Here is a 16590-nt window from a genome sequence, read left to right as displayed (position 1 = left end):
CAGTACACACAAACAACTGGCCTAAAGTTCAGGGTCGTCTAAATGCCGCGGCAAGCGCCGGCGACGCTCCGAGCGTCGAGGTGCAGCATCAGGTGCAAAAGCAGGCACACACTCGCCAGGGGAGCTCCCCCCACGCTCGACCTCAACAGGAGGCACAGTCTCATCCCCCAGCCTCATATCGTTATCACAAGGCAGCCAGGTCTGGTTTTTGCGCAACTTCGCGCTGACCTTCACAGTGTCCTTGCTGGTGCCATACAGCGTAGCTCCTAGGCCCGGCTCTCTGACGGCGCCGTCAGTTACAATCCACAGCTGGTCCGCAGGCCGTGGAAGCGTGATGGCAAGTGTAGAAGATAGTGCCTTCTGAGCAGAGGCGAAGGCACACAGCAGCTCGTCTGACCACAGGATCGCCTCCTTCGACTCCCGCCCAGCGACTGCGTCGTCCAAAGGGGCCAGCACGGCAGCACAGTTCTTCAGTACACGAGCCAGCACCTTGTATGCGCCAATGAATGAATGGTCGTCTGCCACCTTGGCCACATCGCCTTGTTCAAGAAGGTCCCCGAAGACTCTGCACGTCAACTCCTCGAGCGCCGTCTCAGATCCCGGCATGCCCATAGCACTCCGCACATACACACGGACACCCTTGAAGGGTGTGACGACCCCACAGTACTTCCACGAGTCCCTGGACAGAGGAATCTGATAAAAGGCTTTGGTAAGGTCTGTGGCAATAAAATATTTCCATTGAGCTATAAGACGCAGGGTGGAGTCAACATCAGCATCAGGGAGGGTTGGGGTTTACTGTACCGGCCAACATCTGCGAATGCAGTGACAAGGCGAAAGCCACCTCCAGGCTTCTTGATAAGGAACGAAAGATTGACATATTCCACTGTGATGTCGACATCCTCGGGCTTTCTGAAGACGCCCATGCTCTCCAACACGTCGAACTGAGCTTGGAGTTCTTGCAGCTGACCCCTTGAGTACTGTGGGACCCTCCCCTTACGTTGTGGAAGTAGGACAGGTCCCATGTTCACCCTGGCCTGGAACGGACCCACAGCGCCGTTATATCCTTCAAAGTGGGGATCAAACACTACACCAAACTCTCTATGCAGGGCGCGGAACTCATCTCTGATGTCATTAGGCATGATGTTATCCGGATCCAGAGCGACAAGGTCAGAGGACAAGGCTGACATGGTCGTCGGGGCCGGTTTGGGGGGATCAGCTGGCACGGCGGCGACACTGAGTGACGGGACATATGTGGTGCGGACACGGCCTAGGTGGTGGCTTTTCTGGACCAGCCGCGGCTCGTCAGTGAGATTTGGGACACGGATCTTCCCGGACACACCCTGTAGCAAAGTTGGGGCAGGCCACTGCTGTGAGTCAGACTGGTCACATGAGACATCGACGTGTGGTTCAACAGCCAGCTCACTGTCCACATTGCACAGCTCAGGAGGCAGCTTGAGCTCGATGTACTCCCCTGGCCACACAGTAGATTTATCCGGAGCGCGGAGCACATGCGCGCGCCGCACGGCATGCCTGTCCATCGGTGTTTGGAGGGTGCCGTAGCGGCATATATCCTCGCCCAAGCAGATTTGGTGTTTGGCTTGTCTGATGGAGACGTCGTTCTTTTCCATAAAGGGAATTCCAGCCAGGATGTCAGAGTCGAGATTCTCAACGACGAGACCCTCAAAATAGAGGTCATGGCCATCTCTCTGGAAGTGTGTCCGTGTCTCTCCCAATACTTTCAAAAGGGACGAGCCATCTGCTTGGAATGCGGACTGGGTACTTCCTGTGACGGTGACGCCCAGCCTGGTCGCGTATGAGAACCTCATCATGTTGCCTGTTGCCCCACTATCAATGGTGAGACGCACAGGGCAGTGTCCATGGACTGCATCGAGGTACGGGGACTGTTTGATAAGTACATGTTGCACACCACTAGATGGCGGTGGCTCACCACTAACGCACTCCTCTACCTCATCATCAGTCTCGACCTGCTCTCCCAAAAACCTGGCGCGACTTTGCCATGTACGTTTTATCTTGGGGGGGCAGAAAGGAACATTTGCTGAGGAAGTGATTATCAGGCCTGCCGGCACATTTACAAAGGCGACATGACCTCCTTGTCCTTACAGGGATGGATTGCTTTGACTTGGGGAGTTCAGACACAGCCGCGCGCATAGCCCTAGCATCCTCTGAGGCCTGCAGTTCCTCTAATAACGAATCAAGGGCTTGTGATATTTCTGGTTTAATGGATGCCAATGTGCGAGACCGCAACTCAGTGCCGTACCGTTGTTTGACGATCTTCGGTAGATCACCATGTATGAGGCGGAGCCATGTGAGCACAACAAAATTCTCCAGTGAGGGCGTTAACTCCTCGTCCTCGGTCACAGTCTGTCCCATGTGACTGATGCCAGAATCTTTACACAGTAGATTGTCTTCCGTGAAGGCCATCAAGCGTTGATATAAATCCTCTGGTCTCTCATCAGGCTCCCGTTTAATAGCAGCAAAGTCAATGAAATGAGCCCCGGTGCATTGAAAGCCATAATGTAGACGAAAGCTCGCCATATGCTGTCAATAGATGTGGAGTTCCTGACTATGCCGTGACGAGAGATTACAGGACAATAATTGGCTATCTGTCCCAACATTAGCTCTAACATGGCTACCTTCTGTTCTTTATTGCGACGTCGGGGCGCGGGAATATCTTCACCGTCATCTGTGAATCCACGGACAGGGGACGTTTTAGACTTCTTCCCCCACTCCAAGCCATCGAGCAGGAAGGGGGCAAACCCGGCGTCGAGCGACAGTATATAAAGCAGGTTCTGACGCCAGTTCTCAAAAGAGTTCACCGTCTCCATCTTTGTTAAACACCACTGCTCTGTGTGTCGCCATGCTGCCCACTTAGCTAGCACAACTGTGTCTGAGCTAGCCCAGCTGCGTCTGGTGGTGACGTAACTATCCTGTGATTCCCCTGGAAGGGCTACCGCCATTAGTTCGGTAAATATCAGTCTTCGGGACGTAAATCTGGTAAGCGCTGCCACCACGCCAGTAATGAGAGACGATATCAATGAATCACACAACGCAGATGGAAACGTGCGGCAGCAGAAATTTAGTTAAAACCGGAAGAACAACAGAGACAACAGGGAGGCTTGGTAACTATAGCAACCACAACCAATACTGGCGCAGAATGGTGCTTCTTTCTGTAAAGGCAAGCTTGATAAACCGTCTGTGTTTGCATGCTCCAAGGACGGTTTGCATACGATGTCATACTGATAGGCTGAGAGAAGTAGCGCCCATGTCTGCAGGCGGGCAGCGGCTAACGCTGGCAGCCCTGTCTTTGGCCCCAGAATCTTTACTAGTGGCTTATGATCAGTAACTAATATGAATTTTCCTTCCATACAAATAATCCCTAAATTTCTGTTCCCCAAATATCATGCCTAGTGCTTCTTTCCAAATTTTGAAGAAGTTTATTTCAGTCTTGCTTAGAGGGCGTGATACATACGCTATTGGCCTTTTGCTACCATCTGGCATCTTGTGTGATGTCAGCGCTCCTAATCCTTATGTGCTAGTGTCACAAGCCAATATGATAGGCAACTGAGGGTCAAAGTGAGTAAGAGCAGTTGAGGATGACAACTGCCTTTTTGCATTCTCAAAAGCTGCTTGGCAACTGGGAGACCAGTTCCATGGGCTGTCTTTCTGTGACAGCACCGTCATAGATTTGATGGTGGTAGACAAGTTCTCAACGAATTTTCCATAATATGTCAGTAAAGATAGGAATGCTCTAAGCTCTGTAGTATTCTTTGGCTGTGGAGCACTTGCTGTGGCTTCCATTTTCTCTAGTATTTGGTGTAACCCATGTCTGTCTATTTTGTGTCCCAGGTACATTACGCTTTGTTGACAGAAGGCACATTTCTCTTTGTTTACCCTAATACCTCTGTCTTGGAGCCAATCTAAGACCTGTGTCCCACATTTTCCCAGTGTTGGCTTTCTGTTTCCCCTGTGATCAGAATGTCATCTAGGTAACAGACAACACTTGGAAGACCTTATAGCACCTGATCCATAATACGTCGGAATATTGCCAGTGAACTTGCTACTCCATATGGCAACCTATTCAGTCGATAGACCGCATTTTCAGTTGCAAGAAAGATCTCAGCAGACCAACATGGTGTTTCATCATCTGTTGTAATCCTTTGATTTGGCCCATCGTAAGCATTGCTTTTAAGTAATGATTTATTGTTTGCAAGGTTATTTTTAAGTATTGAAGAATATTTGTCGTTGATGGGATATTTTTATGTTTGTATTAGATTAATGCTGTATACTGGCTGATAGGTGCTTATACTATATGACATGTTTAGTACATCATGCCTCAGTAGCATATAGTTTAAATTGAATAGATTTTGAGTAAAGTTTGTTTAATTCTGGCTTCATATGTAGTGCTTTAGCAAACATCTGTCTATACATTTACTATTTCTGTATAACTAACTCGATGTATATTTCTGTTGTTTCAGTTTTACTCCTTTGCTATATCAACATGCTTTAACAAGAGTATGCATTAAATCTGGAGCTAGAAAGCTAAGTCCTGGCTCTCGTGTTGTTTATTGAGGGAGTTTGTCAGGCTGTCTAATTTTGGTAACCAAAATTAGAAGACAGTACAATGTCTATGATCACACAAGCCATTGTTTTCTCACTTTTGTTTCTTAATAGCGTGGTCTTAAGTATGGTGGTTGTTGGCCAGGTTTAGACATTCAGTGGATGGCCACTTTATATTGATTGTCCTTCACGTAAGATAAACATTTCAACTAACTGGACACTCTAATACAGCATATAGCATAAAACCTGCTTGGTCAGTCAAATTAAATAATGTGTCAACAAGAGAATTATTTTTAGCAAGATTTATTGATAACAGAGAATCATATTTTATGACTTCTTAATAAGAAAATGGAAAAATTGAGCAAATCTATTCAGCAGATTCCTTTCCCTGTAAAGAATAAAGAAACAAAATTTATTACGACTTTATATAAATAAAATGTACATGTCATATCACACAGACTGTTTATCAATTATGCTCTTACACACATTTACCTTGCCAGAGTCCCGGCTCTTAGCTCTCAGTTTGTTGACTTGAGACTCAGCGATGTCAGCACGTTCCTCAGCCTCCTCCAGTTCATGCTGAATCTTCCTGCACTTGGACAGGTGAGAATTGGCCTGTTCCTCCTGTAAAACCATCACAGATGATATCGGTTATGAATTACATGGCTGTCACTTAAAATGATTAAATTAAAACACCGCTAGAACAATTTCATGTTACTGAAATTAAAACTTACCGCTTCCTCAGCCTGCCTCTTGTAGGCTTTCACCTTCAGCTGAAGTTTGTCTACTAGATCCTGCAGCCTAGTGACATTCTTTTTGTCCTCTTCAGTCTAAAGTAAATAGGGAATTTGAGTTTTGAGCAAGTATTCATTTGATTGTGGCAATGCAGTTAATTGATAGGTTGAATCTGAGATGAAGATAATATACCTGGTAAGTAAGTTCCTTCACCCTCCTCTCATATTTGCGAACACCCTTAACAGCATCTCCTCCACGTCTCTGTTCAGCCTCAACTTCTGTTTCCAGCTCACGCACCTTGAGAACAATTAGACATTAACAACACAGTTTATTCTTTAGTGGTTGTTCATCAGTTCAACTATGTATATCTTACCATGTGGTATTTCTTGTTTTATCTTACCCTAGATTCCAGTTTCTGGAGTTGCTTCTTGCCACCCTTCATGGCCAAGTTCTCAGCTTCATCCAGACGATGCTGCAGGTCCTTAACAGTGACCTCCAGGTTCTTCTTCATCCTCTCTAGGTGAGAACTTGTATCCTGCTCTTTCTTCAGCTCCTCAGCCATCATAGCAGCCTAAAAATGAATCATGTTATTCAATTGCAGTTTTATAAGTGAAGTGTGCGCCTCCAGATTTGTGGATTAACAAAAACTTTGTCAAATAGAATTTAAACCTACATCAGTGATGGCCTTCTTGGCCTTCTCTTCTGCATTTCTGGCTTCCTGAACAGTGTCATCCACTTCACTTTGGACCTGAACGAGGTCAGTCTCAAGCTTCTTCTTTGTGTTCAGAAGGCTTGTATTCTGAAAGAATAGTTTCATTTTACTGATGACTGTAAAATCACATGCACACACACACACGCACTTATTCTCAATGAGATGCAGGTAATGACATGGATGAAGTATCATTCAAATCAGTATTGAGATATATATTTGCATACCTGAGAGTGCAACAGTCCAACACGTTCACTAGCATCCACCAGCTCTTGTTCAGCCACTTTGCGGCCTCTCTCTGTCTGTTCCAGAGCAGCCCTCAGCTCCTCAATTTCAGCCACCATGAGACCATTTCTACGGTCCACCATGGCAGCCTGCTCCTTCAGATCCTCCTGTGCTCTGACAGCATCATCAAGGTGCAACTGGGCATCCTTGTGTGAAGATTTTCATATAGAAATATTAAAAAAAATTATCACATTGAATGATATACAGTGGTTGTTTGTACAGTTGTTATGTCATTTACCTTAAGTTGTCCCTGAACATTCCTCAGCTGCTTCTGGGCCTCAGCAGCCTGGCGGTTAGCATGGCTCAGCTGAATCTCCATCTCATTCAGGTCTCCCTCCATCTTCTTCTTAATTCTCAGGGCATCATTCCTGCTCCTGACCTCAGAGTCCAGAGTGCTCTGCATGGAGTCAGCCACCCTCTGGCTGTTCCTCTTGATTTGCTCCATCTCCTCGTCTTTTTCTGCAAGCTTCCTGTCAACCTCACCCTTAATTTGGTTGAGTTCCAGCTGGACACGTAGAATCTTGGACTCTTCATGTTCCAGAGTTCCCTAAAAATCAGAATTGTTAATGTAGGGCCCTTCTGGACTTTTGTATGCTTTGTTGTATTTGCCTCCTTGTTCTATTGTATTTGTAGATTTCGCTCACAAAAAAGCACACTGTCCATTGCAAATGTTGAACACTTTCCATTCAGTGATTATTTTACCTCAGCCTCCTCAAGAGCTGTCTGGATCTCAGCCTTCTCTGTCTCCACCTGCTTTTTGGATTTCTCCAGCTCGTGGATGCTCTTTCCAGTCTCACCAATCTGCTCAGTCAGATCTGAGATCTCCTCTGCAGTGGGTTACATATGTTTAGTATTTTTAAGTATTGAAATATAGGTTATGTCATTCATCCAGGCTAATACACAAATGTTATATCAAATATGATAGATGTTTATAATAGTGAACACTCACGCTGCAGGTTCTTGTTCTCGCGCTTCATGGTCTCCAGCTGGTCCAGAGCCTCCTCATAGGAGTTCTTCATCTTGAACAGCTCCGTGCTGAGTGAACGAGCCTCTTTCTGAGCTCCTTCAAGTTCTGCCTGACCCTCCTCATATTTCTGCTTCCATTCTGCCAAGACCTGTTTGATAATTGTGGGAAAATTAGTAAGGTAAAAAGTTCTCATTTCAGTGGCTATAGCATGTATAGGGATACACATGACCACACCTTATCAAAGTTTCTCTGCTTTTTGTCAAGGTTTGCAGCAAGACCATTTGCTCTCTCCACATCAATCATGAGGTCCTCCACTTCACCCTGGAGTCTCTGTTTGGTCTTCTCCAGAGAGGCACACTTGGAATTCACAGCCTCAATCTGCTCCTCAGCCTCCTGGAGACGCTGGGCAAGCTTTTTCCTGTTAAATATTTGTCAAAATAATCATATATATAAGGGAAAAATTCAAATGAAAAAAATGAAACGAAACGAAATGAAACAGAGATGAATAAAAGAAAATGAATAACGGACTCACTTGGACTCCTCAAGCTCCTCAGTGCGCTGGATAGCATCTGTTTCATACTTGGTTCTCCACTGGGCCACTTCACTGTTGGCCTTAGACATTCCACGCTGCAGCTCAGCCTTGGCCTCCTGCTCCTCTTCAAACTGCTCCCTCAGAAGATCACAGTCATGGCGAGCGGATTGCACGCCATGGGCAAGTGCATTCTTGGCCTAGATAATGTTTTTTCTTTAGTAAACAATTTAATGAACATAATATTCCCATTGACATTCATATGAAATATAAGGTGTAAATCATCTCTCACCTTAACCTCCTCCTCTATCTGTCTCTTCAGCTCTTCAATCTGCTGTGTGAAGGCCTGTTTGCCTCTTGACAGCTGGGAGACCAGAGCCTCTTTCTCTTCAAGCTGACGACCAAACTCACCTGGTTAGAAATTAAATTCATGTTTTTCTCAAGATTGTATTTGTTATGGCCCAGAATACTTGTTTTTCAAAGAAATACCATCCCTCTATGTATGTATTGTAATTCACATTTTTAGGATTACAAAAATATATTTTGAAGGCAGTACGTACCATTCTCTGTCATCAGCCTTGCCCTCTGACCACTTATATCATTTATCTGGCGAACATTCTCATCATTCTTAGATTTGAGTTCGCTAAGCTGGTCTTCAAAGGTGCGGCACATCTTTTCAAGATTTCCCTGTTAATTAAAATTGCAATAGTCAAGGAAAGTTATTCCAGTTTTTCAGACTTTTTTTCAACAACTTGCATTTACAGAATTTGCATGTAAGAACAGCATTATACCTTGGCCTTTGCAACAGCCTCCATGTTGCTGGAGAGGTCATCGATCTCCATCTTGAATTCACTCTTCTCCTTCTCAAGCTTCTGCTTGACACGCTGCAGGTTGTCGATCTGCTCTCCCAGCTCTGCAACACTGTCAGCCTGCTTCTTGCGGAGTGCAGCAGCAGTTGCTTCATGTTGCAAAGTAGACTCCTCCAGGTCACGACGCAGCTTCTGGAACTCAGCTTCACGCTTCTTGTTCATCTCAATCTGAGCAGCAGTGGCTCCTCCAGCCTCCTCAAGTCTCTCACTGATCTCTTCAAGTTCCCTGGAGAGGTCAGCTCTCTGCTTCTCAACCTTGGCACGAGCAGCACGCTCAGCCTCAATTTCTTCCTCCAGTTCCTCAATACGAGCCTTTAAAAGAACATTTTATTAAACTATATTCTTTTACAGATAACAGCGTATGATGCTTCAAGAAGAGAAACAAGATTTGGTTTTTAAATTGAAAAAACCTGGAGCTCCTTGATCTTCTTTTGTAGCTGAGCACCCAAAGATTGCTCATCCTCAATCTTACTCAGAAGCTGGCTTGTCTCAAAGTCCTTCCTGGTGAATAAGTTGTACAGTTAGCTCATTTGTAAGCTAATCCCAAAGTGTATACTTTGAATGTACTATAAAAGCGTAGCCAGAATTGACAATTGTTATTGAAACAATTACTTCTTCAGTTTTTCGTCAGACTGCTGTTTGTCATTCTCAAGGTCCATGATGGATTCCTGAGCAAGTTTCAGATCACCCTCAAGCTTCCTCTTGGCTCTCTCAAGGTCCATGCGGAGCTTCTTCTCTTGCTCCAGCGAACCTTCAAGCTGCAAATCAACATGTTTGTTATTAAAGATCAAGAGTAGAAATATCTCTTATACAATTCTTAGTACATAATTAAACGTTCAAAAGCCTCACATCATCCACTTGCTGCTCAAGCTTGGTTTTGGATTTGGTCAAAGTATTGACTTTATCTTCTTCTGCCTGTAGATCATCAAGAGTCTGTTGATGTGCCTCTTGAAGGGCTTTTTTCTCCTTTGTCAGCTTAGCAATGCTTTCATCCTGAGAGGCCATCTCCTCAGTCAGGTTCTTCACCTACATATGCAAATAAAATGAAATAAAAGATATGGACGCATCACACAGATAATATAAATTGCAGATTATTCTATGAATATTAGTTCTTGTTGATAGCAGAATAAATTAACATTCATGAACCTTGTTCTCGGTGGCATGTTTCTCCTTCTCCACTTTGGCCAAGGTAAGCTCCAGGTCATCAATATCTTTCTTAAGCTCAGAGCATTCATCCTCCAACTTCCTCTTCTTGGCAGTCAGCTCAGCATTAATTTCCTCCTCATCCTCCAGTCTCTCAGTTGTCTCTTTGAGTTTAGCCTCCAGTTGGATCTTACTCTTGATAAGTCCTTCACATCTCTCCTCAGCATCTGACAAATTCTCTGATTCCTAGATCACAAATACATGATGAAAAACAACAACAACAACAACAACAACATCAGAACATGGAGGATATGTCAATATCATCTATGTTTAAAGTCAGACTTAAAACTGTATTTTGTAGTCTACTAACAGATGCGACTTGCAGCTGCAGGTCATTCTTCTCTTGCATAAGAGAAACCATCTTCTCCTCCAGTTCCTTCTTCTTGGCCAGAGCAGCAGCCAGGTCTGATGTCATTTTCTCATAGTTCTCCTTCATATTGGCAAGCTCCTTCTCAGTTTCAGCAGTCTTCAAAAGAGGCTTGATCTTGTAGTACACCTTCATCCATGGCCAGTGTTTGACATTCATGAAAGAGCGGACGTTGTACTGGATGGTGTAAACGGCTTCCCTAAGGCATGAATATATTACTGTTATGGACAACACCATTCTGAGACTGCATATTTCATGAATTTTTATTTTTTGAATTTATTTCTTGGAACATACCTGCGTTCCATCATTTTAACAAACTCCTTTCTCATTAGGTAAGCACGGCAGAGGGCCTGAGTCATGGAGACCAGAGAAGCAAGCTTCTCATCTCGCATCTCCTCAAGAGTACCCAGCAGACCAGCTTTGAAGAACACCTGAGGAGGGTAAAACAAATATCAGAATCAGCTGTCATTCAGCTGTGAAATAGAGTTCAATTTTATTGTTTCATCATGATATGACAGTAATGTTTACCTTGGTGTGTCCAAACTTGTACTGCTCATGATCAACATCAATTGACCCAAGAAGCTTCTCAGAAGCCTTCTTGTTGTCAATGAACTGGCCCTCAGGGATGACACTGGCATTCAACACTTTGTACCTTTTGTAAAAGAGTTCATGACAATGTCTTGGTATAATTTGTACTTTGTTTGTGCTTATAAACCTCTTTACCACTGAAAGTTAAATGGTTACCTTTGCTTGAAGTCACCATAGAGGATTCTGCTGGGAAAACCTTTTCTGCAAATTCTGATACCCTCCAGTACCCCGTTACATCTCAGCTGGTGGATAACCAAGAAGTTCTCCATCAGACCTGTAAAAAAATTATAAAAGCATAATTACATCCTTCCCTTAAGCTTCATTGAAACATGAAGCTAATATACTCTACAGTGAACAGATCATTTTTCATAGTCAAGGTACCTGGAGTTTTTGACTCATTGGGAATCAGGCAACGCACAAAGTGAGGATGGGTGCTTCTCAAGTTAGTCATCAGCTTTCCCAAGTTTTCCTATAGATAGAACATTTAAAATAAATATCAGTATTTTACGTTTATGCATATATATATAATTGCATAGTAAATTATTAACCATATAGTGTTTATCTTATCTTAAACCTTACCCTGAACTGTGAAGACACAGTCTGCATAGAACCACCCTTCTTCTTGCCTCCCTTCTTGCCACCTCCAGCCTCTGTTATTTAATATGACAAGATTCAATGATGAAATTTTTTTTTTTAATTTCAGATTTGGTAAAATCATATTTAGCACATATATAAAAACGGAGTATTACTAACAAAATATATTACTATGAGGAGTCTTAGTAATGAAAACAAAAAAAGAAAAGCATCTGTTGAAAATTTAAAATCCGTTTGCTATTATTGTACCTTCAACGACAGGGGGATACAGAACAGGCAGCAATTTAACTCCAGACTTCTGATACAGCTGGACAACAGAGTCGTTCAGAGGATCCTTGTTCTTGTCCAGCCACCCAGCAATATTGTAGTCCACAGTTCCAGCATAGTGCACCAGAGAGAAGTGGGCCTCAGCTTTGCCCTTGGCAGGTTTTGGCTTCTCAAAAGCTTTGTTCTTTCCAAGATGCTGGTCATACAGCTTGTTTTTGAAGGTTGTGTCTGAAGCCTTAGGGAACATGCACTCCTCTTCAAGGATGGAGAAGATACCCATGGGCTATGGTATATGAAAGAATAAAAGTACATGATTCTTGACACTGTGCATACTATGATTAATAACAATATTAAAATAGCCATTACTTGAAATTTAAGGTTGATGATTTACCTTCTCAATAAGCTCAATACAGGCAGCCAAGTCCATGCCAAAGTCAATGAATTCCCAAATGATACCCTCCTTCTTGTACTCCTCTTGCTCCAGAACAAACATGTGGTGATTGAAGAACTGCTGAAGCTTCTCATTGGTGAAGTTAATGCACAGCTGCTCCATGCTGTTGAACTGAAAACGAGAAATGGTTCGTTGTTATAAGTTAATAGTTAAAATCATGAAATTAATCAACCTCTTAAAGACGAGTTTAGAGATGAATGTAAACTTACATCAAAGATCTCAAAACCAGCAATGTCCAGGACACCAATGAAGAACTGCCTTGGCTGCTTGGTATCCAGCATCTGATTGATACGGATGACCATCCACAAGAACATCCTCTCATAGATAGACTTAGCCAGGGCACTCACTGAGTTATGAACCTATAGAAACCAGTAATATGATTAAACATAATTGAAATCTTTAAATAAGTAGAGAGATAATTATTGAAATCAATTCAACAACAGAGTGGTATAGGCAAATATGAAGGCACAGTGCTCACCTGAGGCACAGTCTGTCCTTTTGTGACGAACTCATTTCCGACCTTCACTCTGGGGTAGCACAGAGCCTTTAGCATGTCAGCAGAGTTCAGGCCCAGTAGATAGGCTACCTTGTCGGCATCTGAAGAGTCATATACAAAACATATACACAATCAAGATTTATGAAAGTAACTTTATCAATCCCCATGCAGAAATGAGTCCTCTGCATTTGACCCATCCTAACTACGTAGGAACAGTAAGTAGTCACAGTGCAGCAGCGCACGGGGACAGATTCATTTTCTATGACCAGTACCATGGACAAGGGCAATGGCAGGAGTATTAACCTAATAATAATTGTTGTGACAATAATTGTTAAATGTTTCATCAAAGAAAATAAAACCTTCAACATCAATGAAACAGCACCATTTTAAATAAATGCAATACTCACCCTCTGTGCCATCTGGCTCAGCCTGCTCCTCACGCTGCTTCTGCTTGAACTTCATGTTACCATGGTGAAGCACAGCACCTGTCAGCTTATAGATGTACATCTTCTCTTCATTGGTGAAGCCCAGGATATCAATGGCTGTCTGTATTCACAACAAGTGTTGACATTTTGTACAGAAATCATTTTAGAGATAATAAATTAAAGTGAATTGTAGTCACATACTGAAATGACAAAAAGATAAGAAAACATATATTTGATATTAAAGGGAAGATCGCTAACATCAGTAGCAACCAACTCTTCAACGTCATTAATGCTAGCCACAGTGATCTGACCCTGGCTGCACATGGGGAAATCATATGGGTTGGTGGTGATGAGCGTCATTTCTGTGAATTTAAAAAAGTTGAAGGGATTAAGTGACACATGAAAACATTTAACAACTTTGTTTGCAATCATTTTCTACTTGCTGTTATTCAGCTCACCAATCAGCTCAGGTTTGTGGTTGGTCATCATCTGGTAGAAGATGTGGTAGCCTCTCTCATCTGGAAGCTGGAATGTCACTCTGGACTTCTCCAGCAGATCTGTAAGTGTTACCCATGGTTAAAAATGTAGGCAATCTAGCCAATAAATATTGTAATAATTTATGCAACAGTGGTTTGTGATCAAGCAGTCTGATTGGCTGAGAGATCTGCGTTATTTACGATAACATCACGGGTGCTTATCACTTCGCTTCTATTATTCTGCTTGTAACAGCTGATTTCATCAACGGCTGATTTCAGCAGTTGTCATCAAGTGACCTTGTCAACAATGGACACGTATCAAATTGTACAATTTGGTTTAGTGTTTATTTATCCATATATTTTGGTAGATTAACTGGAGCTGGAGGAGACCAGTGAAGGAAACTATAATGTAATAAAGGAAACTGTAATGTAATATTAATCGTAAAGCACACACCTTCTGTAACTGCAGAATGAACTGCAGTGTAAAGATCAACATTTACCTGCAAAAACAATTCCTTTTCCCTAAAAAGCAGCAAGCTAGCTTACTGTTATTCATTTTAATAATGTTCTTGTTTGCTGTGTTACAAAGTGTTTACTTACTAATTTGCTAGTGACATATATTTCCTCTGTTATCTGCAGGCCTAGTTTCATATCAGCGATCCACTTGTGGTGGAACCACATTCTTTGGTGGAAGAAATTGCTCACCATAAAGAAATTCTAAATAGTATTTCCTGGTTTAGTTTCTTTAGTTTATTAAAATGTTGTAAAATGTAATAAATTGTAAAGGTCGTTGACTGGCTGTTTTAGCCAGAAAAGTGCTATATAAAATGCAACTTGATTGATTTGTGGTGTAAAAACCACAGAACACTTGAGGTTGTGTACTATTGCAATAAGAGCATGGCTGTCCTAATGTGTGCCACTTTCCTTTCATTTTTGCCTGCAAACAAATCTCAGCCCATGATGTTATTCACGATAACAAACTCCTTCTTATATTCTATTGTTTAACTTTAGCACATGTGGTTGATACTTACAAGTCTCAATATCGGCACTAGACAGTTTACCAGTAGTGCCAAAATGGATTCTGATGAATTTACCCTGTCAGGAAAAGGATAATTTTTAGCATCCCGCTATAGAAGAATTATACAATCCAGAAAATTCAATATATATTTATGGTTATCCACACTTACAAAGCGAGAGGAGTTGTCATTCCTCACAGTCTTGGCATTACCGTAAGCCTCCAGCAAGGGATTAGCTGCAATAATCTGATCCTCCAGTGAGCCCTACATGAGGAGTTTTAAATGTGATGTTGATAGCCACACATTTTTTGACGCCAATAAGATTTCCAATTTGTTTGAAAACTACTTGAACAAATATACCTGCATCTTCCCAGAAGTTTGCTCCTTCTTCTTGTCTCCACCCACAGAGATTGTGGCAAAGTACTGAATGACACGCTTAGTGTTCACAGTCTTTCCAGCACCAGATTCTCCACTGGGTAAAGATTTATGAATACACAGATTAATGGAATTTACTCAATGTCTTTGATCATGTTGGTATTATAGAGGGTCAACAAATGTGAAACATACGTGATCAACACAGACTGATTCTCCCTGTCTGTTAAAGAAAAAGGAACGAAATATGTTTTACATTTATGTAACAGAAATTAATTGCAATGTCAATTAATATACTTTTATGACTAGGACGTACCAGTAAGCATGTTCTGATAGGCATTGTCAGAGACAGAGAAGATATGGGGTGGAGCCTCCATACGCTTTTTGCCTCTGTAGGCAGCAACAACCTCAGAATCGTACACTGGGAGCCACTTGTAGGGGTTCACGGTGGCACAGAAGAGCCCAGAGTAGGTCTAAGAGAGATGAGAGACAGATGAACATTTACCATATGCTGTCCATTGGTCCTAGATCAATACTGTTTTTTAGCCAGTATGCTTTCTCACGTAAATCATCCATGCGGCATAACGCTCTTTGAGGTTATACAGCACAGAGGCTTCATTGAGATGGGTCATCATGGCCATGTCCTCAATTTTGTCATATTTGGGAGGGTTCATTGGGGTCACATCATCCTCCTTAACTGTTCTCTCCTAAAGCATGGAAAGAAAGTTACTCTTAAAAAAGTTCTGCAAGTATTACTCTAACCAATTCATTCAAATGAACGTTCACCTACGTCCTGGGTGTCAAGCACTTTAACGGTGACTTTGCCACCGTCTTTCTTCAGGATTGTACATTTGAGGTACAGCTCCTTAACATCAGCCACATATGCAGCACTCTTGGCATCAAAAGGTTTGTTTTGAGCCTCAATCCTCTCTTTCTCAGGCTTACGGAGATAAATGGCAGCCTTGCCATAAATGGCCATCTCCGCGTCCGTACTCATGGTGGTAGTTTTCTGTAGGCAGACCATTATAACTAAATTTCTCTTATTTCACAAATATGTGCTTTACTTTTGAATCTGAACATGGCAGAGCGTTTCTGTGAATTATGACATTTATGCAATTCTCACCTTATTCTTCTACCCAGTCACAGAGAAATTTTCCACAGGTGTCGACCCTTAATGAAAACATATTTGTGATGACTGGAGCAAGTGGCGAATTCCACTTTAAGTGCTATAGTAAATGTCCATATTGCGTAAAATTAAACATATGCAAATGTCACAGTTATTTGGTGATTAGATTATTTCACTACTTAAGTGAAATTTTTCCCAACTCTGTCATTGGATTATTTAAATTTTATCTTTTTTAATAACTTTAATTCAAGAAATCAAACACCTCACATCAGACTTTTTTTACATCACTTTAAGAAACAGTTTGAATCAAAGTTCTTCTCTAATGCATGAAGCCATCAGTCTGACTTACCACAGGTTGGAAGAGTCTGAAATCCCCCGCAGCCTCTTCATCTCATGATGAGCCCCCTTATATTGATGTCAGTCTGCCAGGCAAGCAGAAACTATACATGGCATGTCTTTAAAAGGCTCTTGTGTATTTGATTCACACCGAACGTCCCACTGATACACATCTGTGAAGAATTAAATCCACAGTACCAT

The 16590-nt window shown here is 42.4% G+C and overlaps 1 protein-coding gene across 1 annotated transcript; it reads right to left on the bottom strand.

The window, feature by feature from the left end:
* Positions 1-4945: 4945 nt before the first annotated feature.
* Positions 4946-15924, bottom strand: LOC130121451 (myosin heavy chain, fast skeletal muscle-like). Its single transcript, XM_056290239.1, has 39 exons — positions 15718-15924; positions 15491-15634; positions 15244-15400; positions 15123-15150; positions 14916-15027; positions 14727-14819; positions 14571-14634; positions 13522-13620; positions 13322-13425; positions 13046-13184; positions 12621-12739; positions 12352-12501; positions 12083-12253; positions 11674-11974; positions 11410-11480; positions 11212-11299; positions 10987-11104; positions 10771-10894; positions 10537-10673; positions 10186-10441; positions 9819-10061; positions 9522-9698; positions 9285-9430; positions 9083-9173; positions 8595-8984; positions 8364-8490; positions 8096-8214; positions 7807-8003; positions 7509-7692; positions 7257-7422; positions 7010-7134; positions 6546-6854; positions 6250-6453; positions 5987-6112; positions 5714-5884; positions 5506-5610; positions 5313-5408; positions 5071-5202; positions 4946-4966 (listed from the first exon to the last, which is right to left on the bottom strand). The coding sequence occupies exons 1-39, from the start codon at positions 15922-15924 to the stop codon at positions 4946-4948; spliced, it is 5811 nt and encodes a 1936-aa protein (XP_056146214.1).
* Between the last annotated feature and the right edge of the window lie 666 nt (positions 15925-16590).

Source organism: Lampris incognitus, chromosome 12 (assembly GCF_029633865.1).
Source record: "Lampris incognitus isolate fLamInc1 chromosome 12, fLamInc1.hap2, whole genome shotgun sequence".
NCBI lineage: Eukaryota > Metazoa > Chordata > Actinopteri > Lampriformes > Lampridae > Lampris > Lampris incognitus.
The sequence above is the reverse complement of the archived record's forward strand: the minus strand, read 5'-3'. Positions and strand labels throughout refer to the sequence as shown.